At 34.9% G+C, this 27,754-nt stretch overlaps 1 protein-coding gene and 1 non-coding gene across 2 annotated transcripts; both read left to right on the top strand.

The window, feature by feature from the left end:
* Positions 1-2,675: 2,675 nt before the first annotated feature.
* On the top strand, positions 2,676-2,782 carry LOC113707509 (small nucleolar RNA R71). The gene has a single exon (XR_003452237.1). It is a non-coding gene; the product is annotated as a small nucleolar RNA R71 (small nucleolar RNA).
* Positions 2,783-20,083: 17,301 nt separating this feature from the next.
* LOC140013551 (uncharacterized) lies at positions 20,084-21,304 on the top strand. The gene has a single exon (XM_072062866.1). The coding sequence runs from the start codon at positions 20,084-20,086 to the stop codon at positions 21,302-21,304; it is 1,221 nt and encodes a 406-aa protein (XP_071918967.1).
* The last annotated feature ends 6,450 nt before the right edge of the window (positions 21,305-27,754 follow it).

Here is a 27,754-nt window from a genome sequence, read left to right as displayed (position 1 = left end):
CTAAGATTAAAAGTTGAACCAATTTGCATATAAAAAAGGCTAGAAAAATATTTAAAATACTTAGGAAATTAACCAAAAAGTGCAAAAGTCACAAAATTTCAAATATTCATCAAAGAGATACCCTTAAATTTAATCATGTCATATTTAACACCTTAGAGTGCAAAATCTTAGCAATAGAAAATTTTGAGACATCTAACCATCGTTAATTAGGAACAATCACAAATATGCACAAAGATATGCAGAAATTGGATAAAATTCGACAAACTCAAATAAAAAATTTCAATAAAAATGCCTACACTTACACTTTTTCAATAAAATACCAATATACTACTCCCCCCACACCTAAATCTTACATTGTCCCCAATGTAAGAGATAAAGAATAGAATACGAAACAAAAGGGACAACGAAACTTCCTTGAGCATGTAATGAAGGGTCCCAAGCAGCTATGGCATAAGTGGGAATGGTCGGTTCTTCCTTTTATCCTTTGTTTTGGCAATGAGATGAGAACATGCAGTGAGCGACTGAGGAGAGGAAGAACGCCGGTGGTGAACAATGGCTAGCAGCGGCGGCTGAACGAAGACGGTGGTTGGAGCAAGTTGGAGGGTGCTCGGTGTGGTGGCAACGGAGCAACGGCGGACAACAAAACGGGCAAAGGTAGTAGCGGGAAAGGGGGGAAAAGGGAAAGAAAGAAAGAAGAAGAAAGAAAAAGGAAAGAAAAAGGAAAGAAAAAGAGAAGAAAGAAGAAGAACCATGGATTTTTTTTTTTTGAATAAAGGAACCCCTGTGTTAGGCGTGGGCACGCCTAACTGCTTTCAAGTTTTCTAATCAACCGTCCGAAATTAAGATTCTTAAGCGTGACCACCTGGCATGGGCACGTCTAATTACTAGAGAGTCTTCTGATCAATTTTCAGAAATTGAGTTCCTTAGGCGTGACCACTTGACGTGCGCACGCCTAACTACTATAGAGTCTTCTGACCGCAGATGAAAATTGCCTTCCTTAAGCGTGACCATCTGGCGTGAGCATGCCTAACTAATGGAGAGTCTTCTGCCCGCTAACGTGAATTGTCTTCCTTAGGCGTGACCACCTAGCGTGGGCACGTCTAACTGCCAGTTTCCTGCCACAACAATAACAAATCACTAAATGACACTAACACTTAACAAAGACTTCAAAAATATAAGAAAACTAAAACAAAAAAAATCCTTGGGTTGCCTCCTAAGCAGCACCTTTCTTTAATGTCTTTGGCTAGACATCGCCATATTTATTCACGGAGGATAAAATCATGTAGCTCATTTCAGTGCTTCGTCTTCTATGTATCCCTGATAACCTTCGTAAATAGAGTAATCTTTAAGCACACGACGTATGGTCTTTCATAGATTAGTAGATGACGCTAAACAAATAAATAATGACCTTAATTCTTCACTCACTCCTCCATCACGAGCACTTAGTGGTTCAAGATATTTTGCCATCCCAACTCTTAACTTATTCCTGTCATGAAACTCAAAATCATCTGGTATAATAAAATCCAATCTCACTAACAAGAATTAAATGATAAGAATTAGGAGAATATTGATTAAGGAATGGAGGAGGTGTTACCGCGTTTAAAAATTGTTTACAGGATTCATTCACTTAAGTGATTTGATGTTGGGGTTTCATTTCTTGCATTTCAATCCCCTTTTCAACTACAGCTTTAAATCCTTGTTCTTGAGACTTTTGCAACTTCATGTCATTTGTTAGAATAATTGCATTCTCATTTTCCTTAAGGTCATTGATGGTCTGTGAAGACAATTCTTCATAAATTGGAGAAATCAATTTGCTTATTATAGATGCCCATTCATGCCTTTCATCTTCTATTTATTTTTGAATTTGATCCTGACTCTTATCCTTCAGAACCGTAGGCCCTTTAATTTTTTTTCCACTTCTGAGGGTTATGGCACTCACGTTCTTTGGGTTAATTTCAGATTGAGATAGAAGTCTTCCTTTCTCTTGAGACTCCAAGCAATGTAGTGTAGAGGCCATCTGACTCAACTGGTTTTCTATATTTCTTATACTCGTGTCCGTCCTTTGTTGGTCTTGAATGGCATTTTGTTGGAGTTGCATAGTGTTGGCAACCAATGTCTTGACCATATCCTCTAAAGATATATCAGCATTTGATGAACGAGATTGAGATTTCGAGAGGTATTGCGGCTGAAAACCTTGCTGCCTATTGGAAAAAAGATTTTGCTGCTTGTTGCCTCTATAGCTGAAATTCATATTGTCTCTCCAATTCGGAGTATACGTGTTGGAGTAAGGGTCATACTGCATGTTGCCAGCCATGGTCACTTGTTCAACTCTTTCATCTTGTAACAATGGAAACCAATCTATGAGATGACTTGTGTCCTTACAAATACCACATGTTTTGGCCTGTTGCAAATTCCCTATAGCCAACTGTCAAATAGTTGAAGTTAATTCAGATATTTGTTGTTGAATTGATGAGACAGTTACCTCATTTACTCGACTAGTATGGATATCCTCCCTTGTACCAAATTATTGAGAATTTTCTGCCATCCTTTCTATCAATTCCCAAGCATCTTGGGAGGTCTTATTCATCAAAGCACCTCCACTAGCAGCGTCTATAAGATTTCTATCTGTAGATAACAAATCTTCATATAAATATTGAATCAGGAGCTGCTCGCTAATCTGGTGATGGGGGCATCTAGTACACAGTTTCTTGAATCTCTCCCAATAGTCATAAAGAGACTCCCCTGGATGCTGTGTAATGCCGCATATTTCCTTTCTCAAATTGGCGGCTCTTGACGCAGGAAAATATTTTTTCAAAAACTTCTTCTTTAATTGTTCCCAAGTTGTTATATTACCTGGTGGCAGATAGTAGAACTAATCTTTTGTTGCATCCTTGAAGGAAAAAGGAAATGCTCGCATTTTTATCTGCTTCTCAGTAATTCCCGGAGGTTTCATACTTGTGCATACTACATCAAATTCCTGCAGGTGCCTGTAAGGCTCTTCACCTGAAAAAGGTAAAATGTGGATTAGGCCAAACTTTAATTCAAAAGGAGTTTCTTCATCTAAATTTGGAAAGGTAATGCATAATGACTGTTGATTAAAGTTTGGAGTAGCCAACTCCCTTAAAATTCGAGCATTAGCCATGATGACGTCTTCTTGATCAGAATCGCTCGAGTTGACACTATGCACAGTCTTCTTTATATCATGGTAAAAAATTAAGCCACTTGCTCAAGAGGAACGGGGCATAAAATCGAAAGAAAAAAAACAAAAAATTATAATAATAATAAAATAAATTCAAAAAGAAAACGAATTAACGAACTCCAGTCCCCAGCAACGGTGCCAAAAATTGATAGGTGCCGAGCCTGTGCAATAATAATAATAAAACCTAACTACCACCAAAAGCAGTCAATAATCAATTCTAGGTACTGGAGCAGGGATTCTAAATGTGCAATGGGTTACTTGATTCACCCTGTTTCCAAAGAGTTTGCTTAATCCAATATATCAGAATTAATTAACTGATAAAATTTAGTAATTAGCATACAGTGGCAAGCAAGGTCGTCTCCTCAGAGACTGAGGAAAAGTTCGTTTCCTTTCAATTCAAGACAGACGGGAGGATTTAGGATTCAATGCTAATGAATTGCTAACTAAATAAATTAAATGCGAAAAAATAATTAATTGAAAGAAATAATTGGGGAACTCTAGCCAAGGATACAGTTCAGAAATGGTTCATGCAACTGATCATTGATTCACATATAATTCCAGTATTCACTAATAGATTGCTTATAACTGTCATACATGCGATAAACAACCAGTTTTTTCTTACTTTTTCGATAGTCAAGGTATGACCGTTAACTATTTTTCTAACCAGGAAATAACCCTAGGTTCGACCGTAGGATTTAATTTCTAGATTGCATTAAGAATTAGAAAGGCCCAACCCTAACTAACAAACACGCTACAAGAGTTTGTTTCAGTTAGATCGTATGTTTTCCTGACATAAACCCAATTATACCAGTTGCTACCGGGACGAAAGTAATCAAACAATTACGGATTCAACTACCCCCAATTAGCAAATAGCCTATGTAAATAATTAAATATTGCACATCTATTCAATCATACATGATAGCTATAACAACAATTAAAAGTAGAAAACATACAAATACCAATACATAAAGGAAACAGTTAAAATAATTTAGATCTCACAGTTATTGTTGAACCAAATGTTCAGTTGTCCCTTTGACTAGAAAATAGAGATTTAGCTACGCATCCTAGAAGATATTCCACCAGACTCCATGGAATCTAGTTGCACTTGGTTTTCCTCTAAACTAATGAAAGCAAGCCCCAGCCTAAAAACTCCCAAAAATGAACCAATGACGGCTATCTTCTGCTCCCTAAAGAATCCCTCTGAAATTGTTGCTGGTCGGACTCTTAATCACGCAGGAATCTGGCTTTTTTTTTATTCTTTGTTTCTTACTTAATCTCAACTACTAATAATAAGATATATTTCCCAAAATATAAAAAGGAAACTACTAAAAATAATATTTCAAGTTTCCTAATCCAATACTAAGACTAATAATGAAAATTAAAATCTTCAAAATCTTCCTCCAATGCTACCTTGAATTTGATTTGGACTTGGAAATCGGTTCCGAACGTGTCACCATCAAATTAATTGAAAAATTGCTCCTTTTGTCACGTTTTGCTCCTTTTCTTACAATTAGCACCATTAACCAAATATAAGTAGAATCCGACATTTAAAACAATATTTGGCTAAAATTAAGGGAAGAATAATTATAAATTTAGCAATAAATTATGACCCATCTCGGCTCTATGTGGCGGACAACATCATAAACAATGTAATAGATGAGGGAGATTCTGCAGCAGACCTTTGGAAAAAATTGAAAAAGCTATATCTGACTAAAAGTTTATCCAATAAATTGCATTTAAAGCGGCAACTTTATGCACTAAAGATGGAGGAGGCTGGCAGTCTCATAGATCACATGAATACGTTTAACGGAATTTTGGATCAACTCCAAAAGGTTGGCGTGGATATTGAGGAAGAAGATAAGGCTCTTTTACTTCTTACCTCAGTCTCTGATTCTTACGAAAGTGTTGTGATGACTCTGTTGTATGAGAAGGACACTTTAGAGCTCGAGAATGTGCAATCTTCTTTGTTGGATCATGAAAAACAAAGGAAGACAAATCAGGATGTGATACAAGAAGCTGCGTTAATTGCTCGAGGTGAGAATAAAAGAGGAAAATAATTTGGCGGTGAATATAAGGCAGGTGGTTCAAAGGCCAAGAGAAAGGATGGAGTCCAGTGTTTTGGTTGTCATGAGTTTGGCCATATCAAAAAATATTAATCTCATCAAAAGAAAAATGATAAGAATGACTATGATGGTGTTGCTGGATATGCATCAGGTGGAGATATTCTCACAATCTCCAATGGTAATAATACTTCTTCTTGTGATGGTTGGATTTTAGTTTCTAGATGTGTTTCACATGTTTGCTCCAGGTTAGACTATTTTGATACTTTCCAAAGAAAGAAGGCAGCTTTTATGTCCTTGGGTGATGGATCTACTTGTCAAGTCAAAGGTGTTGGAGTGGTGAAAATCAAAATGTTGAATGGAGAGATTCGTTCTTTGGGTGGTGTGGCTTATGTCCCAAAGTTACAAAAGAGTCTAATTTTTTTGAGCTAGTTAGACTCTGAGAGCTACTATTTTTCCGCTACAGGTGAAGTCTTGAAAATTACACATGGCGAAACGATCTTGTTGATGGGGAAAAAGTATGGTAATTTGTACCATTTGAATACCTCAATGGATTGGGAGCGGAAGGGGATCCAGGAATGCTCTCAAATTACAAATGGTGGTGAAAGGAAAAGTCCTACTGTGGGAGAGGGTGAATTGAGGCCCCTCTCACGAGTCAACTAGATGTTGGACTCGGTTAACTACACATGTTCATTTGCCGATTGAATCAGTGGAAAACAAGACCGTCTTGATTCGGGTGTGTAGTTAGGCACCAAGGTATTTGGTGGAAAATAGCAAATGGAGTTTTTGGGATGGTTTGCTATGTTTGCTAAAAGAAATATTCGCCAAGGTGAAGATTTGTTAGGAAATTGGTTTAATTTCTTTTAGTCAAGATCCTTATTTAGTGTGAAAAGTAACTAGTTTCCTACTTAGATTTTAGTTACTGGAAGTAGTAGTCAAGTAAAGTCCTACTTGGTTTAGAATTAGATGTTATTTCCTACTCTATATGAGTTTAGGAATTAGTATTGGTTTCTAATTGTTATTTGGTTTTTTGGCCAAGTAATGTTCTTTATAAATAGGTAGATTGGCATACTACAAAGACACAAGAACGTGTGAGAGAGTTCTTAGTGGGTGAGAGGGTTATACCAGAGTTGGGGATTGGGTATCAAGTTGTAATCTTGTGGTGTTTTTCCTCTCCTAGTAAGAACAAGTTTTCCTCTCCGTGGACGTAGGCTTGGTGATTAAGCTGAACCACGTTAATTCTTGTGCGTTGTTCATCGTTCATGCTAGATATTGTTTTCTATTAAATTGTTGGTCTTTTCTTATTCAAATAGTTGGCCTGATACCCTAACAAAATCCCCTTCAAGAGGCACAGAAGTTGTATTTTTTAGTAGAACCTGAAAAACATAATTGGAAACACTTGGGCATGCTGCTGAAAAACAATAATAATGCACATGACTCGACGACCAAAATCTGATGTGGTGGGAGGTGTTCCATCTTTATACTGTTTGGATTGTAAGCTTGAGCTTTACATTTTGAGCTCGTCAAGCTAAGTTTGAGTTCGAGTTTCATAAATTTAGGTTGAAATTCGGGTCGATTAGATCAAAACTCGATTCGATTCGATTCGTTTGCACCATTAGATATGAGTTTTGTTATTTTGCTACCTGACTTGTTTAATTGAAAATATTGCTTTTATTTTAATTCTTGGTTGTTTAGATAATAGAGTAAGTGTTTTAAAGACTCGGCCGAGTCGTCATCAGAACAGGGTTTTTTGATCCGATATTAGGACTAGATAATTTTGAGATAATGAATCGTCGAGAACTCAATTGAGACGTCTCCGAGACGGATAAAAACAACCGAGTTGTCCCGAGTCATTCTGAGTTAACTTGAATTTTTATTATTTTGCTAATTTTTTATTATATTTATGTATCATATATTTTTTTTTTAATTTTAGAATATTAAATATTTTAAAAATTTGCGTCTCATTAAAACTGCGACTGATATGTCCAGACCAATGTGGAACGGTTCAGGTCACGACCGCGACCGCTACCACAACTTTGAACCATGCTTGCAACATGAGATTGATCGAAAGTCTATCAGTCTTGTTGGGTTCTGTACTTTAGGAACAAGTGTAATGGCTGTCGAATTTATCTTCTTAAGCAAGAAACCTGATTTGAAAAAGGACAATATGGCTGCAGCCACTTGATCACCAATAATATGCCAACATCTTTTGAAGAAAAAAGCATTATAGCCATCAGGTCCTGTAGACTTTCCATCCTTAAGGGAGAACATGGTCCTTCTTACTTCTTCAACAGTAACCTCTGTACCAAGTTGTTTGACTGCTCCAAAGACAAGTTTTTAGAAGCAAAGGGTCTAATAAGATGATCGTCAAAGTCCTCCCTACTCTACAGCAATTTTTCCCTATTAGCTTCTCATAATATTTAACAATTTGATTTTTCACCTGCACATAATCCGAGATGAGAACCCCAGCTTCCCTTTCGATCTTCAAAATCCTATTGGTGTTATTCCTCTGTTTGAACTTTTTGAAGAAAAATCCGGTATTTTGATCCCCCAAGTTCAACCATTGCACTCTTGACTTTTGTTTGTAGAAGCTCTCCTGTGCTTTGGCCATAGATAAAAATTCTGCAGCAATTCCTTTTCCTTGGCGAAGACATCTTTATCAAAAGGATCATTATCAGGTAATGCTTGAACTGCTTCTAGATCTGCCCTTGCCTTTCGCACTCTGCCAGATGTATCACTGAAGTCATTCTTGTCAAGCTGTTTTAAAGCATCCTTCAGCAACTTTAGCTTTTGACAAACTTGGAACATTGGGCTTCCTTGAATATCAGTACTCCAAATCTCAGCAACAACACTAAAGAAATGTTTATCTTGTACCCAAAAAAAAAAAAAAAAAAAAACTTAAAAAGGTTTTTAATCTTCAGCAATGTTTTAAAAGGCGAAAGCATTGGACGAGACGTTTTGTCTCTGCCGCCCCGCCCCAAGAATTTTTAAATTTTGAATAAATAAACTTAAAATACTTGTAATATTATAAAGAAATATTGTAAAATTATACCATTTATGTGACAAAAAAATTTTATTATGTTAAACTAATACTAACTAGGGGACAAAATTTGAAACTTTGAAATGATTTGGGGCTCAATCATAATTTTAAAGTGGTAAAACAACAATAAGACACCTTAAATGGGGAAATTTTAAAATTGAAAAAACTTAATGGGTTTATAAGCAAAAAAAGAAAAAAAATCAGATTGCATCCCTAGGTGCTATGCGGTCCTTCACTTTGGTTCCTCCTAGTGCTGTTTCTTTGCTCTTCACCAGCTTCCTGCTCCTCTCTGCAACCCAAACCAAATTGTAAGATTTATTTCTTTTGTCATGTTCTTCCCAATTCCTTAATCGTCTTAGCTTCTTCCATTTATGTCTTCTAATTTATATTACCTTCTACTGCTCTTCAGATCAAAATCCAATTTTATTTTTTGCACTTCAGAATTCTGTCACACCAGTGCGTCTTTCACGCCTCCGGCGATGTCGCGAAGTCATCCACGTCACTAGGCGTTTGCCCTGGAGCAATTGCGCCTAATCTGGAAGCCCTGAGGCAATACTACTTCGCCCTGCCTCGGGAGGCGTGCCTCAAAACGCACCCCAAGTTGCGTTCGAAAACTGCAACGGATCTTCTGTCTCATTTTCTGTGCCACTTTTTATTATATTACTATTTCTTATTCATAAACATCATGTTTTAGTTCTTATTTGTTTTCTTAAGATCCAATAACTATTAATTGAGTAAAAAATAGATACAACAGTCTCAAGAAATTAATATATAATAGAAAATTAAAAAATACAACAGAAAATTCATAAAAAATCTTATGTTTTATGCATTTTGATTTTTTGTGTTCATTAAATTTTGTGTTTTACTCAATTAATAGTTATTAGATCTTAAAAAAACAAATAAGAACTAAAACATGATGTTTATGAATGAGAAATAGCAATATAATAAAAAGTGAAACAGAGAATGATACAGAAAGTGAGAAAGAAGATCCGTTGCATTTAAAAACTCTGGTCTTCAGGTCCTCTGGCATGATTTGAACTATATATTAGGGGACTATGATGCGAAATAACTGGAGGTCTGATTTCACATTCTGAAAATGGAAAGCAATCAATCCAATTTCATCGATGAGCACTCTATCCAATTTCCTGCAAATTCTCTGTTTACCGAAACTACCATTACTCCACATGTACTTCAACCCCATAGCTCTCAAATCTTCCAATTCAGAATTAATGATGCACTCATCAAAATCATTCATGTAAGCAGGCCATTTAGAATAACCCCCATTCCTTTCATTCATGTATCTAATGGCATTAAAATCCCCACAAAGAATCCAAAGTTCAACAGAAAAAAGATCAGTATTTTCTCCGTAAATAATAGAATGATGGAATGTCTTCTGTCTATCCAACATAGTGGCATGGCAATAAATTACTTGATCAGGACTACCACAGCATTGAACAATGAGTCTGGACGGGTCCCAACATACCCATATGTGACCAAGAGTTGATTAATTGATGAAGTTCCAATCCCCAAAAGTACTTCTGAAATTTTTTTTTTTCTGTATTAACACTACTAACTTTAGTTTCAACAGCTCCAGAAAATAGTTTCAACAACTCCAGAAAAAGGGATTTCATACTGGCAAATGACATTTCTTATTTCTTTTTGTTTATCCAGGCGGTTTGAATATCCATACTTCGTAATGACCTACTATCTATCCCTGAACCATGCTAAGTACTAATGGTCGAACTTGACATTCTTGCTCAGAAGTCTGGAGAACTAAGATGAATGACTGATTATGGCAACAATTGCCGAATCGGAATTTCTTTGCCCAAGACAGATTTGGAGGCAGTACTAAACAGTATTTGACTGTTCCACGCTCAAAAATAAACTTGAAAAAGAGTGACTATACTTGCATGAATATCGTTATTACTTCTTCATATGATCCTAAGGGTCATCTGAGAAATGGTGAAGAAATCCAAGTCATGGCTAATCATCTTGTAGTGTTACTCTTGATTGAGTAAACAAGACTCCGACGAAGCATGGTAAAAACCGTACATGGCCAATTCTTGTGAACCACACAATTGTTCTTTTTTGTTGGGACATGGGAGGAGTGTGAACCACCCAGTCGGATATTTGTCGGTCGAAAGTAGTAACAGTCACGAAACATGTTTTTCATCATTAAAATTTTTTTTTTTCACTTCTGCAATGATTAGGCAGATTTGTATTCATCCACCTTCCAGCAACTTTAGACTTGTCTTAATATTTGGACCATTCATCACTTGTCTATTCATATAATTATATTCAATGTTTTTCTCGTATCAATATGTGGTTCAAATTAATCCGAATCTGTAAACAGGGATGGTGCAAAACGAGTAGTACGACGTATCAATTGGCAATTAGTGTTGGCAAGAATGCGGAGAAGGAGAATTGTTTCTATCCGCTGGTGTATAGTTTGAGGGTTTTGAGTTACGAAGGTATGAAAATTGATGCAATGACCATTCATCACTTGTCTATTCATGTAATTATGTTCAGTAGTTTTCTCGTATCAATATGTGGTGCAAATCAATCCGAATCTGTAAACAAGGGTGGTGCAAAACGAGTACTACGACGTATCAATCGGCAATTATGGTTGGCATGCATGCGGAGAAGGAGAATTGTTTCTATCCGCTGGTGTAAAACGTGGAGGGTTTTGAACTGGGAAGGTGTGAAAATTGATGTAATGACCATTCATCAATTGTCTATTCATGTAATTATGTTCAATAGTTTTCTCATATCAATATGTGGTGCAAATCAATCCGAATCTGTAAACAAGGGTGGTGCAAAACGAGTACTACGCCGTATCAGTTGGCAATTATGGTTGGCATGCATGCGAAGAAGACAATCGTTTCTATCTGCTGGTGTATAGTTTGAGGGTTTTGAGTTACGAAGGTATGAAAAATTATGTAATGAATTCATTTTGATTTCTTGTTGAATGAATGACTCCGATCATTCTTCAACTCTTAACAATACCTTATGTTGTCCTTCAACTTTTGAAATGCCCATTAGATCCCTCAACTTATACAATTTGGTTCTAAACTGTTCCTTTTTATTTCGAAACGATTCTATATATTAATCATAAACTGAGCTTTACAGTTTGGAGCAAAGACCCCTCATTTCTATACGTACAAAAAGTGCTAATAGTACAGAAGATTGATCAATTCCTTATCATATAAAATGCCTAAAGCATAGCCACCAATTCTATTACTAACATGGTTAACATTTTTAGTTAAAAAGAAAAAAGAGCACATGTAAAACAGAGCTTTCTAACTAAGTATATCCTCAACTAGAGTGTGCAGTTTGATGTTTGATGCACTTCTAAACTGTTCCTCCAAACCAAAAGTAAATATGATATTTTTCGCTTTGTCCCTTGAGGCTTTTTTTTAAAAGATAAGGCATGACAACCTTTTTAATATTTCTTGTTAAATTCTTAATCATTGACTAATTTGACTCAAAAAAATAATAACACTATTTTTTATATCGATTTACGTAAGCTTAGAAAAGTAAGAATTTAATTTTCAAGGAACAATCTCAGTGCGAACATGTTGTTTCATCATCATTGTTATTCGATTGAAAGCCTAATAAATCTAAAATAATACATTCAAATAAGCATTAATCAAATAGGAATACGAAAAGAATTTAAGGAAAATTAAAAAAACCAATTTTTTTTTCCTTTTATGAGTTTAATATTTGGATAATTATTTTCACACTGTCAGTGTATAATCTGTTTTCCACTATCAGATTTAGATCATGCAACATAATATAAATTTAAATTTAAAATTCAAATCATGCACATGTGGCATACATCCAAACCTACTAGTATAAAAAATTCATTACACTGTCAATATATAAAATATTAATCCCTAGTATTTTTATGTAGTCAATATGTAACCAGATCACTGAAGAGGGCAAATACGATTACTTCATATATTTAGCAAGGGGCAAACTAACATTAAGCTAAATCTTAGTAAGGAAAAATGAAAATGATCTTAATCGGATTTCACTCAGAGACAAATCAAAACCAAATTAGAAGATTAAAATGCTAATAGACACTTTTGGATTCATCAAATTGTCTTGTTTTAAAAATTGGGTACCTTAACAACATTATCTTGCTTTTTCTGGGTTAAATTAACATACTGTCTTTGTTAATCTTATTTATTTTTTTTTTTTCTAGCAAGCGAGGGGTGGGTACTATAATAGCTTCGACTTTGCACATATTCTGAATTATGAATGAGGAGCATCTGGACTAGGATTAATAGCAATAGACATCCTCTGCAAGCAACAATGTTCTTCATTTTCTTGTTGCACTGTTTTCTGTGTCGCTAAATTCCTTTTTGTTTTTTATTGAGGCATGTAGTTAATCTTTTTTTTAAAAAAAAAACCTTTTGTTTTTTCTTCTTTCTTTCCTTTATAATAAAATTTAACAACCGAATGGTAAAGTTTTAAAGTGTTTCTTTTAATGTCGACGTTCATAAATGATTTCGTAGAACAACTCAAGTTATTCCATAAGAAAAATCTATTTTATTCGAAAGTTAACTGATTTTATTTTCAAATAAACAAAATATTAGTGCTGTTACAAACTTATTGAGTTGAAAGAGATGTTGCATGGGCAAATACGTACTGTTCCTAAAGTCCAACTTGGACAGTACTGCAATGTCATAAACATTTGGGGGCTAGCAACAAGTTTCTCCTATAAAAAGCTCGCATGATCGAACTCATTACAAACCATCAACAAGAATTGCCTTTGCCTACACTCCATCTTAGACATGTACAAGATAATTAACCTTAAGAGAGATTAGCGTAATTTTTGAAATATGGAAGGAGCCATTGAAATAGTTAAAAACCTTAGCGAGGTTTCTGAAATTATTCCTTAAATATATGCATATATTAATATGTTAAATCAAATTTGCAAGTAAAACCTGGAAAGTCTAAGGAAGATGGAGGAGCGTTATCCTTCTTTCTTTTCTCCTGTGACCTAGTATATATTCCCCCTTTTTGTGTGATTCTTACTGGTTGTTGTCAAGGGATCATTTCATGTTGAAAAATAGTTCTCAAACTAACATTAGGCAAGTATTTACCTCACAAGTAATAGTTGCATTTGATGACTCTCCCATAAAAGGGTAGCATTTGGTTACATTTCTCCTATCATTTGACTATGTGAGCAGTGTTTTGAAAACCGGATTGGATGGCCGGTTCCACCGGTTGAACTGCGAACCGGCCATGGCACCGGTCCGGTTCAATGTTAGGTTTGACTTTGCTAAGAAACCGGTCAAAAACCGGTCGGACCGCCAAACCGTCGAACCGGATTTGAACCGGTCATTTCCGATTTTCAAGTTTTTTTTTTTTTTTTTTGCAAAATGCAGTTATCAAGATTTGAACTCAAAACCTTTGTAATAGAAGACGAATGTAGTAACCGTTGCACTATCACATCTTATTAATTTTTTTTGATAACTTATTTATATAAAACAAACACTCATATTTCTTTTGTTTCATTTTCCTTATAAAATCTCGTGCTCTCATGACTCTTTTTTTTTTAATCTTCAACTCTCTCTCTCTCTCTCTCTCATCTTTTCTTTTGCCACTCATTTTTTAATCAAATATCTTTATTTTTAATTTATTGATGTTTTCTTCCATCTTTCAATTAACGGTCCGGTTTTAAATTAGAAGGATAACTTCTAATTAAAAGATAACTTCTACTCATAATATAGAAACCATTGTATGGTTTGCTTATGCATGGCTTATTACTGAACCTTTCTGTGCGAGAACTAAACTAGTATTTCTCAAAATGCTAGTTGAGAAAGAGGGCTTGTCCTGAATTTGATTGTTTCACCAAATAAAATGCATAATCAGAAATACTTTTCCGTTGTTCATATTACCAACCCAACATTATCTATGAATCATCAGTATAGGAATATAAAATACCGTCAAACTACATAGCTTGAATATATCTTAAAACTCTCTTGGATGCTTGCAAGTAGGACGGGTGCAGAAACTCCATGAATATGCTAATCAAACAAGTTTCATAAGTGATGCCAGGCATTCTAAACTTCGAATATTCAACACTTCCTTAACAAACAATGTTTTGTTTTATTGGTTACAATAATCATATTGTCTTGCATTATTCAACTATAATAGCTTCGACTTTGCGTATACTCTGAAGCATCAATAATGAGGAGCAGTGAACCAGGATGAACAACTGAAAGACATCCTCTGCATGCAACAAACTTTCTTCATTTTCTTGTTGTATTATATTCTCCGTAACCAATTAAAATTTGTTTTCAACCTAAGTAAGATCCAAAGGATAAAAATTTTAAAACAATTATTTTTTTCGTTTTTTAAGATAAAGAACTTATCATAAACAACTGAAAGACATCCTCTGCATGCAACAACTTTCTTCATTTTCCTATTATATTATATTCTGCGTAACCAATTAAAATTTGTTTTCATCCTACATAAGATCCAATGGATAAAATTTTTAAAATAATTTTTTTTCATTCTTTAAGAAAAAGAACTTATCATGGTAATGATTTCTTAAAAGCATTTCATGTCGAACACATTGAAATGATTGAAAATTTTGTATTTGAAGGTATGACAATTTACTTTAACCGAAAGAGTGCCTTTTTAATTAAATTAGATTTTAATTATAGACTAATACACAGACAATAAACAGAAAATTTCTAATTTTAATATAACTTAGTGTAACCAATTCTACACATATTCTTGCTTGATTTGTGACATAAAATCCAAATATTTGTAATCTGGGTTTCTGATTGCAATAGCCAGAGATGGTAAGTTTCAATATGAAGAGTTTCTTAGGAAATTTTATGAAATTCCTTTATTATTTCGTGTCTTTCCTTTTGACTAAAATCTAACAATCCAATAACAAAGTGTAGAGTGGATTTCAGAACATCATCTAGTAAATAAAGTTTTTTTCTAACAGTTAAGCTTGGAACTACTACGAGTTGTCATGTATTTGTAAAAAAATCTGTTTGACAATTGATTTCTTCAGACCATTTTGCTCTGAGAATAAGACTTTTACAATTGTTGCAAGGAAATAATATGCTCTAAAACTTGGTGTAATGTACATTTCTCCTTTTTAGAACTTGCATAGACTCGGTTCACCACCTGGAAATAGACCCTGTGGACAAAAATAAAAGTCCTCCTTTCATAAATCTTCTCCCCAAATATAGGTCCTTTCTCGGTTTGATAGGTTGCAACTTTATAATTTATTTTATTATTAATTTTCCCTATTACCTGACCCGACGTGAATTAATTGCTAGATTCTATTTACTTTGAGTATTTTATATTTATTTTAGGAAGTAGAATAAAAATATAATAGCAAATGCTAATTTGACAGAAAAGAAATCCAAGTCCACAGAGATTATCCCAGGGGCATTGCTGGCAAAGAAAAACTTTTGCCCGTTTTAGTAATTACTGAAGAGGAGAGGACGAAAAAAATCTTCTTTTTCCCAATGTTTTAAAAACCGGACCGTTAATCGAACCGGTGAAGTGAAAGGGTCGAGGTTCAACCGGTCGGACCGGTTCAACCTCGGTTCAATGAATTTTTTAAAAAATAATTTATATAAATATATATGTGCACAAAATAAGACATATAATGGATAATTTAATACTCTATATGATGAAAAGTTTACTATTTTTGAATAACTTGGATTTTTAAAAATAAATTTTTTTAATTATAAGTTAAAACAAATAAATTCCATCTCAATTTCAATTATATCTACCAAAAAAATCTTAAATATAATCCAAAAATATCACAATATTTGAAATTATTCAAAATTCACGTCTATGAAATTTAGACATTGTGAACTTAAATTTTAATTTACATTTTGGAATTTAAATTTATAATTTAAAAAAGGAAGTTTGGAGTTCGAAGAAAATCAAGAGAATTGAAAATAGAAATGCAAATTTGATAAGAAACAAAAAATGAGATAAAAGTGAGTGGTTGTGGTATTAAATAAATTGGGTTAAAGAAAAATAATTCTTTTTTAACTTTTTTAAATTTAATGGACAAAAACAAAATTAAAATATGGAAGAAAACATCAATAAATTAAAAATAAAGAGATTTGATTAAAAAATGAGTGGCAAAAGAAAAGATGATAGAGAGAGAGTGTGTGTGTGTGTGTGTTGAAGATTAAAAAGAAAGAGTCATGAAAGGATGATATTTTGTAAAAAAAAATGGAACAAAAGAAATATGAGTGTTTGTTTTATATAAATAAGTTACCAAAAAACTAATAAGATGTGATAGTGCAATGGTTACTACATTGGTCTTCTATTACAAAGGTCTTGAGTTCGAATCTTGATAACTACATTTTGCAAAAAAAAAAAAAAAAAAAAAAAAAAGGAAAACTCAAAAACCGGAAATAATCGGTTCAAATCCGGTTCAGCGGATTTCACGGTCCGACCGATTTTTGACCGATTTCTTGACAAAGTCAAACCTGGTAGTGAACTGGACCGGAGCCATGGCCGGTTTGCGGTTCAACCGGTCCAACCGGCCGATCCGGTCCGATTTTCAAAACACTGCTTTTTCCTTGGGGGGAAGCCGCCGCACAGGAGGAGCATTAGCGTAGGACTTGGATAGATATTAGATAGCAAAGGACTTTTCTCCTTTAGCTTAGCTTTTCTTTTGACTTCTCCCTTGGGACTTGGGTGGATTTCTCCTACGCATGTCAGGAGCAAGATTGGGAGAACTTTGACTTTTCTTCCTTTTAGCTTTTAGTAGTTCCTTTTCTTTCTTCGGATGTTAGACGAAGTGAATGATTAATCACTTTCTGTAGCTTGCTTTTCTTCTTGATTGGAACGAAATCGAATTGTCCCAATTCTCGGAGTCAATGGCCACGACTTTTGCTTCAATTGTGTATGAGTTTTTCACATCAAATATGAACTAAATCTCTCATTCTAGTTAAGGAATAATGGAAGTTTTGGTTCGCCTAAAAATTGTGACATTAATTTAATTTTATCCTTTTCTTTTATTTATTAGTATTCGCATATTTCTTAATTATATTACTTACGATTGTTCAATTAATTGATTGTCTTGGATCCGGATAATTAGTTAATTTGGTAATCTATTGTCCATTAGGGCATTTAAATCCGTAATTGTTTAATTGTTTTGAAAGAGTGACAACTGGCACAATTAGATTTGTGTCAGGGGGATACACGGGATAATCTGAAATAACCTTGGTAGTGCATTATTTGATTAGAATAAGGCTCCTCTAATACGTAAATCAATTAAGAAATTAAATCTTACGAACGTACCTAAAATTATTTCTCAATTAGAGTAGTGATTAACGGGCGTACCTTAATCATCGACACAGTAACGAGGGGTTGACTGTCATCGCTTGTTTGGCAGTTATAACCTATTTATTAATAAATAATTGGAATTGCTTGTGCATCAATGATCAATTAGGTGAACCATTGTTGAAATTATTTCTTGACTAAACCTTTAATTATTGTTACTCAAATTTTAGTGAATTGTCATTTAATTTCTAGTTAGCTATTTATTTTTATTTTAATTTCTTTGATTGTCATCGTTTATACAAAAACACCCCCCGTGTTACTTTGGATTTTGAAAGAGACAAATATCTCCAGTCCCTGAGGATACGGCCCTACTTGCCCTGTTTACAAATTAGTAATTATTTGTGAAAAAATCATTCCATTCGGGTATATCGGATCAAGCAAACTCTTCGGGAACAGGGTGAATCAAATAACCCATTGGACACCTAGAGTCCCTGCTCCAATACTTGGAATTGGGTTTTTGTTATTTTAATTAGTAATTAGGCTTATTTTTATTATTGCACAGGCATCGACAACCTATCAATTTTTGACGCCGTTGCCAGGGACTGGCGTTAATTATTTGTTTCTTTTTAAGTTCATTTGTATTCTAATTTTCTGGTATTTTTCTAGTTTATGTCTCGTTTTTCTCGTACAGGCGAATTAATTTTCTACCCTAAAGTAGAGAAGATCACGCGTAGAATGAGGAAAGAGACCAGACAGCTCAGAGAAGAGCAGTCTAGTGTTGCACCTCAAGGAATTGATCCAGAGGTTGAGTCGACGAATTTGCGTGGTGATAGCTCAAGTGATTAAAACCAAAAGGAAATCACCATGGCGAATACACGAATACTAAGGGAGTTGGTTGCTCCTGATTTAAATCAGTAGCCCTTGTGTATTATTTTTTGGTATTTAAATGATAACACATCTTTCGAGTTAAAATCTGGTCTAATTCATCTTTTATCATCTTTCCATGAGTTACCAGGTGAGGAGCCCTACAAGCACTTGAAAGAGTTCAATGTCGTTTGCAACAGTATGAAGCCCCCGGAAATTATAGAAGAGCAAATAAAAATAAGGCCTTCCCCTTCTCTTTGAACGACTCCGCGAAAGATTGGCTGTACTACTTATCACCAGGTAGTATCACCACGTGGAACTAGCTGAAGAAAAAATTCTTGGACAAGTACTTTCCGGCGTCTCGAGCTGCAAGCCTAAGAAAGGAAATATGCGGTATCAAATAACACCCAGGCGAGTCTCTTTATGAATACTGTGAGAAGTTTAAGAAGTTGTGCATCAAATGCCCTCAACATCAAATAAGTGAGCAACTGCTCATCCAATATTTCTATGAAGGGCTACTTTTCAGGGACAGAAGTATAATCGATGCTGCAAATGGAGGGGCGTTGGTGAACAAAACTCCTTGAAAAGCATGGGAGTTGATTGAAGGGATGATTGAGAATTCACAGCAGTTTAATACAAGAGAGGACATCCCGATGCATAAGGTAAATAAGGTACAAACATCCTCTATCCAACAACAACTCTCCGAATTGACGTCTTTTGTGCAACAATTAGCTGTGGGAAGTGCCTCACAAGCCGAAATATGTGGAGTATGCACTGCTTTGGGTCACTCTACGGAGATGTGTCCGCTAGTTCAAGAAGAAAGTGCAGAACAAGTGAACATGGCTAGTCACGCGCCCGCGCCAAGACGGTCATATGTAAGCCTGTCAATGGTCTAGGTCTAGACCCGGACCCGGTCCGGATTAGTGAAATTATTGCGGGTATGGATAGGGATTTAATTTCGTTATCCGGACCCGGATCCGGATCCGTTTCGTCAAACAAAAAAAATGGGTCGGATATGGAATATAGTATTCCGACCCGTATTATACCCGGATCGGGATATAAATGGATTAATAATTTAAAATACGTATATTTACTAATATAATTTGATTAGAACGATGTATTTGAGTAAAGTCAATTTTATTTATTTTTTTATTTGGTTTTTTTTATTAGTTAGAAATTAGTGTATAAATATATTTTTTTTCTCATTTTTATTAGAAATTGTAAATTTTCATAATTTTTTAGGGTAGACCCGGATCCAGATCCGAGACCCATCGGATCCGGATCTGAAACATAGAGTAGAAGACACGTCAGATAAAGGGGTCGAATCCGGATCCGAATTGGTATGTCGGGTCCGGGTCCCGAATAATGAATTCCGACTTGGACTCGACCCGTTAACAGGTCTAGCCATATAACCTATACTCGAATACGTACAATTCGAGTTAAAGAGATCATCTTAACTTCAGTCATGGAGGAAATAGGCAGTCAAATTTTGCACCAAATAGACAGCAAGGGTACCAACAATAGTATCAATCTCACCCGCCACCACCCCCTTCAAACTCAAACCCGTCTATGGAAGAGATGATGAAACAATTAATTGTTAATTAACAAAAAATAGATTCTGACCTATAAAGTATGAGGAATCAACTGGGACAGGTGCAAGCAATGCAGAGTCAGATAAGTCAGATGACAATAACAATCAACCGCCTGGAAACCCAAGTTTATGGAAAACTGCCGTCTCAACCTGAACTGAACCCGAAGAGTGTGAGCGCAATGACCTTGAGGAGTGAAAAGAAAATCCAAGGACTCGAGCTCGTGATTCCTAAGGATAAGGACAAGGAACGAATTGAGAAAGAGCTTGAAGATGAGGGCAGAGGTAACAAGGATCCAAAGGTACTCTCGGACCCAATCATTACAATTAAGACTAACCCACCGCCTTTTCTTAGCAGGTTGGAGAAAGCGAAGAAGCCAGATAAGGAAAAGAAGATTCTAGAGGTGTTTCGAAAGGTGACAATCAATATCCCTTTGTTGGACGCGATCAAGCAAGTGCCAAGATACACTAAATTTTTAAAAAACTTGTGTGTCAACAAGAAGAAGTTGAGGGGGGATGAGCATATTGTGGTAGATGAGAACGTTTCAGCGATTTTACAAAGGAAACTACTACCTAAATGTGGGAATCCAGGTATGTTTACTATCCCCTGTAAGATTGGGTATTTTAAGATTAAAACAGCCATGCTAGATTTAGAGGCTTCTATTAATGTGATGCCTAAATCAATCTATGATTTCCAAAATTTAGGACCTTTAAAAGAAACAAAGGTAATAATTCAATTGGCTGATCGTATATTTGCTTATCCGGATGGGGTAGTTGAGGATGTTTTAGTGCAAGTAGATGGATTAATTTTTCTTGCTGATTTTTATGTGTTTTACATGGATGATGATAATGCCCCAACTCCATCACCCATTATATTAGGAAAACCATTCTTGAGTACTGCCCAAACTAAGATTGATGTTAGTAAGGGTACTCTCAAAATGGAATTCGATGAAGAAATAATTCACTTTAATATTTTTAATATAATAAAATATTCTGTTAACTCTCATTCTGTGTTTGCTATTCATGATACTAATCTCTCTGTGCAAGAATTTTCTAAGTTTGGTTGTAGGGGTGAATTCACAGTTCCTGCGAACAAGCATCAGGGGATGAAAGCAATTTATGAGGTGAAAATGAGCAAAAAATTTAGAAAGAAGGCTGCACTCAATGGCTATTTGGATCCCGGAGGAGGGCCACCGATTATAAAAAAAAAATTAAATTACATCCAGATTGAAAAGTGGTGTTCAACGTCTAGTCAAAGACGTTAAAGAAAGACGTTTTTAGGAGGCAACCCAAATACTGGTTGTTATTTTTTGTTACTCAATTCTTTCAATTTGTCATTTCTCACTTGGATAATAGTCGATATTGATATTTTCCTTCACTGTGACCAGGACAGGTAATCTTGACGTGCCTATGCGAGGAGGGCACGTGCTAATCGTGTAAACCCCAACCTCATGGTCAATGAACGCTTACCAATCTTTGCGTGCCCACGCCATGTTGGTAAAATTTCAACATCTCGCAACGTCAGTAAGAAGTGAAATTTTGGCTTGCCCACGCGAGGAGAGCACGTGTTAAAGTGCAAAAAGTGACTCCAAGGTCAGTGGACGTTTTATAATCTTGGCATGCCCATGCCATGTTTGATGACCTAAAATCCAAAAAAAAAATTAAAAATATTAAAAATTGAAAATTAAAAATATTTCCCGTTCAATTCAGAATTTCAATTTTCAAATACCAAATTTTAAATTTTGACTTCCAAAAAAAAAGAGAAACCCCCCCCCAAAAACTATTTTTCTTCTTTTCTTTCTTTCCTTTCTTCCTTTCTTTCCCTTTTCTTCCTTTTTTCCCCTGCTTCTCCTTCTCCCTTTTCTATTTCGGCCGAAACCCTCCTCTATTGCCGCCTCCTCTTCCCTTCGCCACCTTCCTCGTGCACGACTGCCAAGCGCCGCCACCGCCTCTTGCGCTCGCTGCCGCTTCATCAAGCGCCATTTCCGCCTCGCCCATCGCTGTGACTCCGATTTCAGGGAAGTACCGTTGCCCTTCTTCTTGCTATTGCTGTTTTTTTACTACATTGAGAGCAATGTGTCATTTAGGTGTGAGGGGGATAGTAATTTTTAGTTTTTAAGTGTTTTTCCTTTATTTCTAATTTGTTATTTGTCTATCTTTCGTTCATTTTCTTTCTTTCTTTTTAATACTTAGCTCTCATGTAAAGGCAAGAGTTTGATGTTGGATTGTTGACTCTAACTCTACTATTGCCAAGTTTTAATAATAAAATGGTATCTAGTTAATGTGGTTGAATTCAAAAACATCTCTTTGGTGAATATTGGTGATTGTTTGACTCTTTTGAGATCTTTGTTAACTTTTCTAGGCATAGGGAATGACTGTTTGCATTTTCATGTGAATTGGTTCAATATTGATTTTAGTTCTCCATGTTTGGCAACAATGAGGCTAGCTGCTGCAATTTCTTTTTATTTTTGTGGTGTTATTTTGAGTTATTGTGTTATTTGGCTGTAAATAAGGTTGACTGTACTCCGCTATTCGTTACTACTGAATAACCGGGGACCTGCACCTAAAGTATCGATTCTCGCATAAAAAAATAGTAATTTCTATGAGTACGTGATTGTATAGCGATAGGAGTTGAGTAACTGGGCTCCTTCATCTAGCAAATGTTGGAGTTCGCGTCAAAAATCTCCAATAACTAGAGATTAAGTCTTTTGTGCTATTAAAAAAAAAAAGAAAAGAAAACGTGAAAAAAATGAAGGTTGTGTTAATGTGTGATAGAAGTCAGTTTGCCGATTTATGGATTTAATGTTGAGATTTTGGTTAATATTTGAACCATTTGCTGATAAATGTTGTGCGTCATTCCTTTTTCTTAGATTAGTTAACCTGGAATTGAAGGAGTTTGTGGTTTAGAATCTAACCGGGGTGACGTTTCTCGAATTTTGGTTACTGATGCTTGATATATGGTTTTTCTTGGTATCTTGGCAATATGGTAGATAGAACAACAGACATTGTCAAATATCGGTGTTTGTTGACTGTTCTTATGCTTGAGGACAAGCATGGTTTATGTGTGGGGAGAATTGATAGGTTGCAATTTTATCATTTATTTTATTATTAATTTTCTCTATTACCTGATCCGATGTGGATTAATTGCTGGATTCTACTCACTTTTAGTATTTTGCATTTATTTCAGGAAGTAGAACGAAAATATGATAACAAGTACCAATTTAATAAAAAAGAAGTCCAAGTTACAGAGCTTATCCCAAGAGCATTGCTGGCAAAAAAAACTTTTACCCATTTTAGTAATTGCTGAAGAGGAGAGGATGAAAAAAATCTTCTTTTTCCTTGGGGGGAAGCCGCCGCATAGGAGGAGCATTAGAGTAGGACTTGGATAGATATTAGATACGAGAGGACTTTTCTCCTTTAGCTTAGCTTTTTTTTTTTTTTTTTTGACTTCTCCCTTGGGACTTGGGTAGATTTCTCCTACGCATGTCAGGAGCAAGATTGGGAGAACTTTGACTTTTCTTCCTTTTAGCTTTTAGTAGTTCCTTTTCTTTCTTCGAATGTCAGACGAAGTGAATGATTAATCACTTTCTGTAGCTTGCTTTTCTTCTTGATTGGAACGAAATCGAATTGTCTCAATTCTCGGAATCAATGGCCGCGACTTTTGCTTCGATTGTGTGTGGGTTTTTCGCATCAAATACGAACTAAATCCATCACTCTAGTCAAGGAACAATGGAGGTTTTGATTCGTCTAAAAATTGTGAGATCGATTTAATTTAATTTTTTTCTTTTATTTATTGATATTCGCATATTCCTTGATTGCAGTACTTATGATTGTTCAATTAATTGATTGTCTTAAATCCGAATAATTAGCTAATTTGGTAATCTATTATCAATTAGGGCATTTAAATCCGTAATTGTTTAGTTATCTTGAAATAGTGACAACTGGCACGATTAGGTTTGTGTCAGGGGGATACGCAGGCTAATTTGAAATAACTCTGGTAGTGCATTATTTGGTTAGAATAGGGCTCTTCTAATACGTAAGGCAATTGGAAAATTAAATCTTACGGGCGTACCTAGAATTATTTCTCAATTAGAGCAGTGATTAACGGGCGTACCTTAATCACCGACACAATAACGAGGCGTTGACTGCTATCGCTTGTTTGGCAGTTATAACCTATTTATTAATAAATAGTTAGAATTGCTTGTGCACGATGATCAATTAGGTGAACCATTGTTGAAGTTATTTCTTGGCTAGATCTTTAATTATTGTTACTCAAATTTTAGTGAATTGTCATTTAATTTCTAGTTAACTATTTATTTTTATTTTTATTTCTTTGATTGTCATCGTTTATACAAAAACACCCCCCATGTTACTTTGGATTTTGAAAGAGACAAATATCGCCAATCTCCGAGGATACGACCCTACTTGCCCTATTTACAAATTAGTAATTATTTGTGAAAAAATCTTTCCATTCGGGTATATCGGATCAAGCAAACTCTTCGGGAACAGAGTGAATCAAGTAACCCATTGCACACCTAGAGTCCCTGCTCCAGTACTTGGAATTGACTTTTTGTTATTTTAATTAGCAATTAGGTTTATTTTTATTATTGCACGGGCATCGACAACCTGTCACGGTTCATATATCCGCTTGCCTGGTTCAAGGCACCAACTTGAAGTAAGCCTAAAAGGGAAAACACTTTATTTGTGACCTTCTGAGGCTTAGTTATGTTTCTTATGTAGTTTATAATTTGTTTAAATCTTGACATCTAACTTAGAAAACTACAGTACAAACAAAGCATTAAACTCGCGATTGAATTTAACAGAAAAAGATTAGAGGCATTAGACCATAAAGGACAAAACCTGTCTGTCATATGCACCATTAACATGCAGAAAGAAATTGAATATCTACTCGTGAAAATGGCATTAGTATACCTTTAATCAATCTTCATCAGTGGATATCAACCTGCAGCCAAAGGAACAGGTTTTTCTACTAACAGCATTTAATTGCCCGCAAATAACACCTCTCCAGTGCGTTTGTACTTGATCTTATACGCTCACTTGACTCTAATTTGTTTCTTCTCTGTTAAAGTAGTTGCCAATTTTCATGTTTCATTTTTCTCAATGTCATAAATTTCTTCATCAATTGCAAGGGCCTAATGACTGTCTTTGATAGCTTCCTTAAAGATAACAAGATGAAAATCTACAAAATACAATGCACAATTTAAAGTATCTCCATTAGAAAAACCTTCATTTTTACCGATAATATAATAAATCAACCAGACTGGCAAGCGACGTTCTTGTTGTGAACAACTGAATAATTCAAGCTTTTAATAGTAAAATATGAAGGATGATCATGGGACTACACAATCTACTCTACTAGCGGTTTACTTGAACTTAATTCTATAACTAGAGGCATATATAGAAATATGGAGGAGCGTCAAGTACCAGCCAATTTTATGCGTCTGCTAATAGTAAAAAATTTTGATTCGAACTTATTAAAATTGTCCAAGCCTCCTTTGCTGTCTTTGGATACATAAATTTTTTTGAATAGATGTAAATAGATTTTGGTATTGAGATAGTGAAACATCTTGTAATCTAATTGTCTATTTCCCTCTAACTTTTTAAGTAATCCTTTTGATGATTTTGCAAGTGCTGCAAGTTTTGTAAACCCTCTATTAACAACAACGTGACGCTATTAAAAATAATAGAGGTCCATGTTTAAATTGTTAGAATGTCAGGTAAGTTTTGCTACCGCTTTGTTGGACACAAAAATAAAGAAATAATAAAAATAATCTCACATAAAAACTTGGCAGTGAAAACAAGAAAGCTTTTATAAGTGGCAAACAAAGTAAGAAATAGCGCCGCAAGGCTTTCTTATTTCTCAAACTCTCCCCATATCCAATTAGCTGCACCACTGCCACAATGCATAAATACTAGCAATCCAATCGGTGCTATGCATGTGTTTACATTTCAAATCGGAAAAATAGTGATATTCTATAAAAGAATTTATATGAAAATAAATGCTAAAAAGTTCAAAAGAATGTCATTTTAATATCACTCTGTATGAAAATGTGGCAATGTGTTATCCCAATAGAGGCAAAGTAAAAACGGTTATGTAAAAAGCAAAAGCTAAAAGATACCAAAAAAGGTGAAATTTTAGTTTCAATTTATATCAAAATGTGGTAATTTAAATAATTCAGAGTGAAAATATTGTCTAAAAACTCGTGCTATGCATGATCAATGTAAATATAAAAGAAAAAAAAAAGCATTACTATAGAAATGTAAAATTTACTACAAATGTCTTGAATTTATGGTGTATTTAGTGATAGCCTAACATATTACGGAAAGAATAATAAAATTATTCTTGATACTATTTACTTACTTTATTAGGGAAAGAATAATAATAAAATTAGTACCTTCACATTTTGGCCATATTCCCTTAGTTCTGACCTCCGTACCATTTTGCCGAACCAGAAAGTAGAAACCGAAAGAATAAAGCCAAAATAAATAAGTAATAAAGAAAAGGGAGAGAAACAATTAAAATGTGATTGAACCCAAAAAAAAAAAAAAAAATACCTAATGTGCGCACAACCCAAAATGAGATTACACAACTGCGTTACATTGAAATATTAATGAACCATTTTGGCTATATACTTGATTGACTAAGTTCCTTATTCCCACAATTTTTTTTTTTTTTTAAAAAAATTTGCTTCACAGGCAGCTAGTATTCCAAGATTCCTTATTCCACCGGGGTAGTACTGCAAAATCATTTTGGTCTGTATGGATAGAAGATTATTTGAAAAGAAAAATTATTTAGAATAACAATATATAAAATAAAAATGTGATAGAAAGTTGTTTTTATAATCCAAGCCAAATAATACTTGAAATTTTTATTTCCAAATAAGGTATCCAAAAGTCCAACTTGGGAGGTACTGCAAAATCATAGATACCTAATGCTACCAACAAATTTCTCCGATAAAAGCTCGCATAATTGCACTCTTTACAAGCCATCAACGGGAATTGCCGACACTCAATACCTCACACATACCAAAAGCTCAAAGCAACCCTTAGAACTTTTATATGGTCCAAAGTAATGAGATTCCCTCTCCCACAATATATGGTCCTAAGAACTTCAAAAAGAGTGAATGTACTTGCATGAATATCGTGATTACTTCTTCATATGATGATCATAAGGGTGATGGCGCGCGAGAAATGATGATGAAATCCAAGTCATGGGCAGTCATCCCGTAGTGTTACTCTTGACTGAGTAAACAAGACGCCGACGAAACATTGACAAAAACCATCGTTGTTCAATGTACGTGGCCAATTCTTGTGAACCACACAATTTGCCGTTCGAAAGTGGTAACAGTCGAAACACGTTTTTCTTCATTTTTTTTAAATTTGCACTTCTACAAGGATTCGGTGAATTTGGACTCATCCCCCCTCGATCGAGCCAATTCTGTTATGTTCAATAGTTTTCTCGTATCAATGTGGGGTTCAAAACGATTCCCACCAGGAGAAATGCCTTTATTTTGATTTCTTGTTGAATAAATGACTCCAATAATTCTTCAACTTTTATGAATATCTTCTTTGGTCATTCAACTTATAAAAGTATCTATTAGATCCCTCAACTGATACATTTTAGTTCTGAATTGACCCTCCAAAGGTGTTAAAATGGGTGAAACGGACAGGGTTCAGAGGGTCATAATTGAATA

Source organism: Coffea arabica, chromosome 8c, assembly GCF_036785885.1.
Source record: "Coffea arabica cultivar ET-39 chromosome 8c, Coffea Arabica ET-39 HiFi, whole genome shotgun sequence".
Classification (NCBI taxonomy): domain Eukaryota; kingdom Viridiplantae; phylum Streptophyta; class Magnoliopsida; order Gentianales; family Rubiaceae; genus Coffea; species Coffea arabica.
Note: the sequence above shows the minus strand (reverse complement) of the source record. Positions and strands in the feature narration are given on the sequence as shown.

Coding starts and splice junctions, on each gene's coding strand:
- LOC140013551 (XM_072062866.1), top strand. CDS start 20,084: ATGAGGAATCAACTGGGACAGGTGCAAGCAATGCAGAGTCAGATAAGT.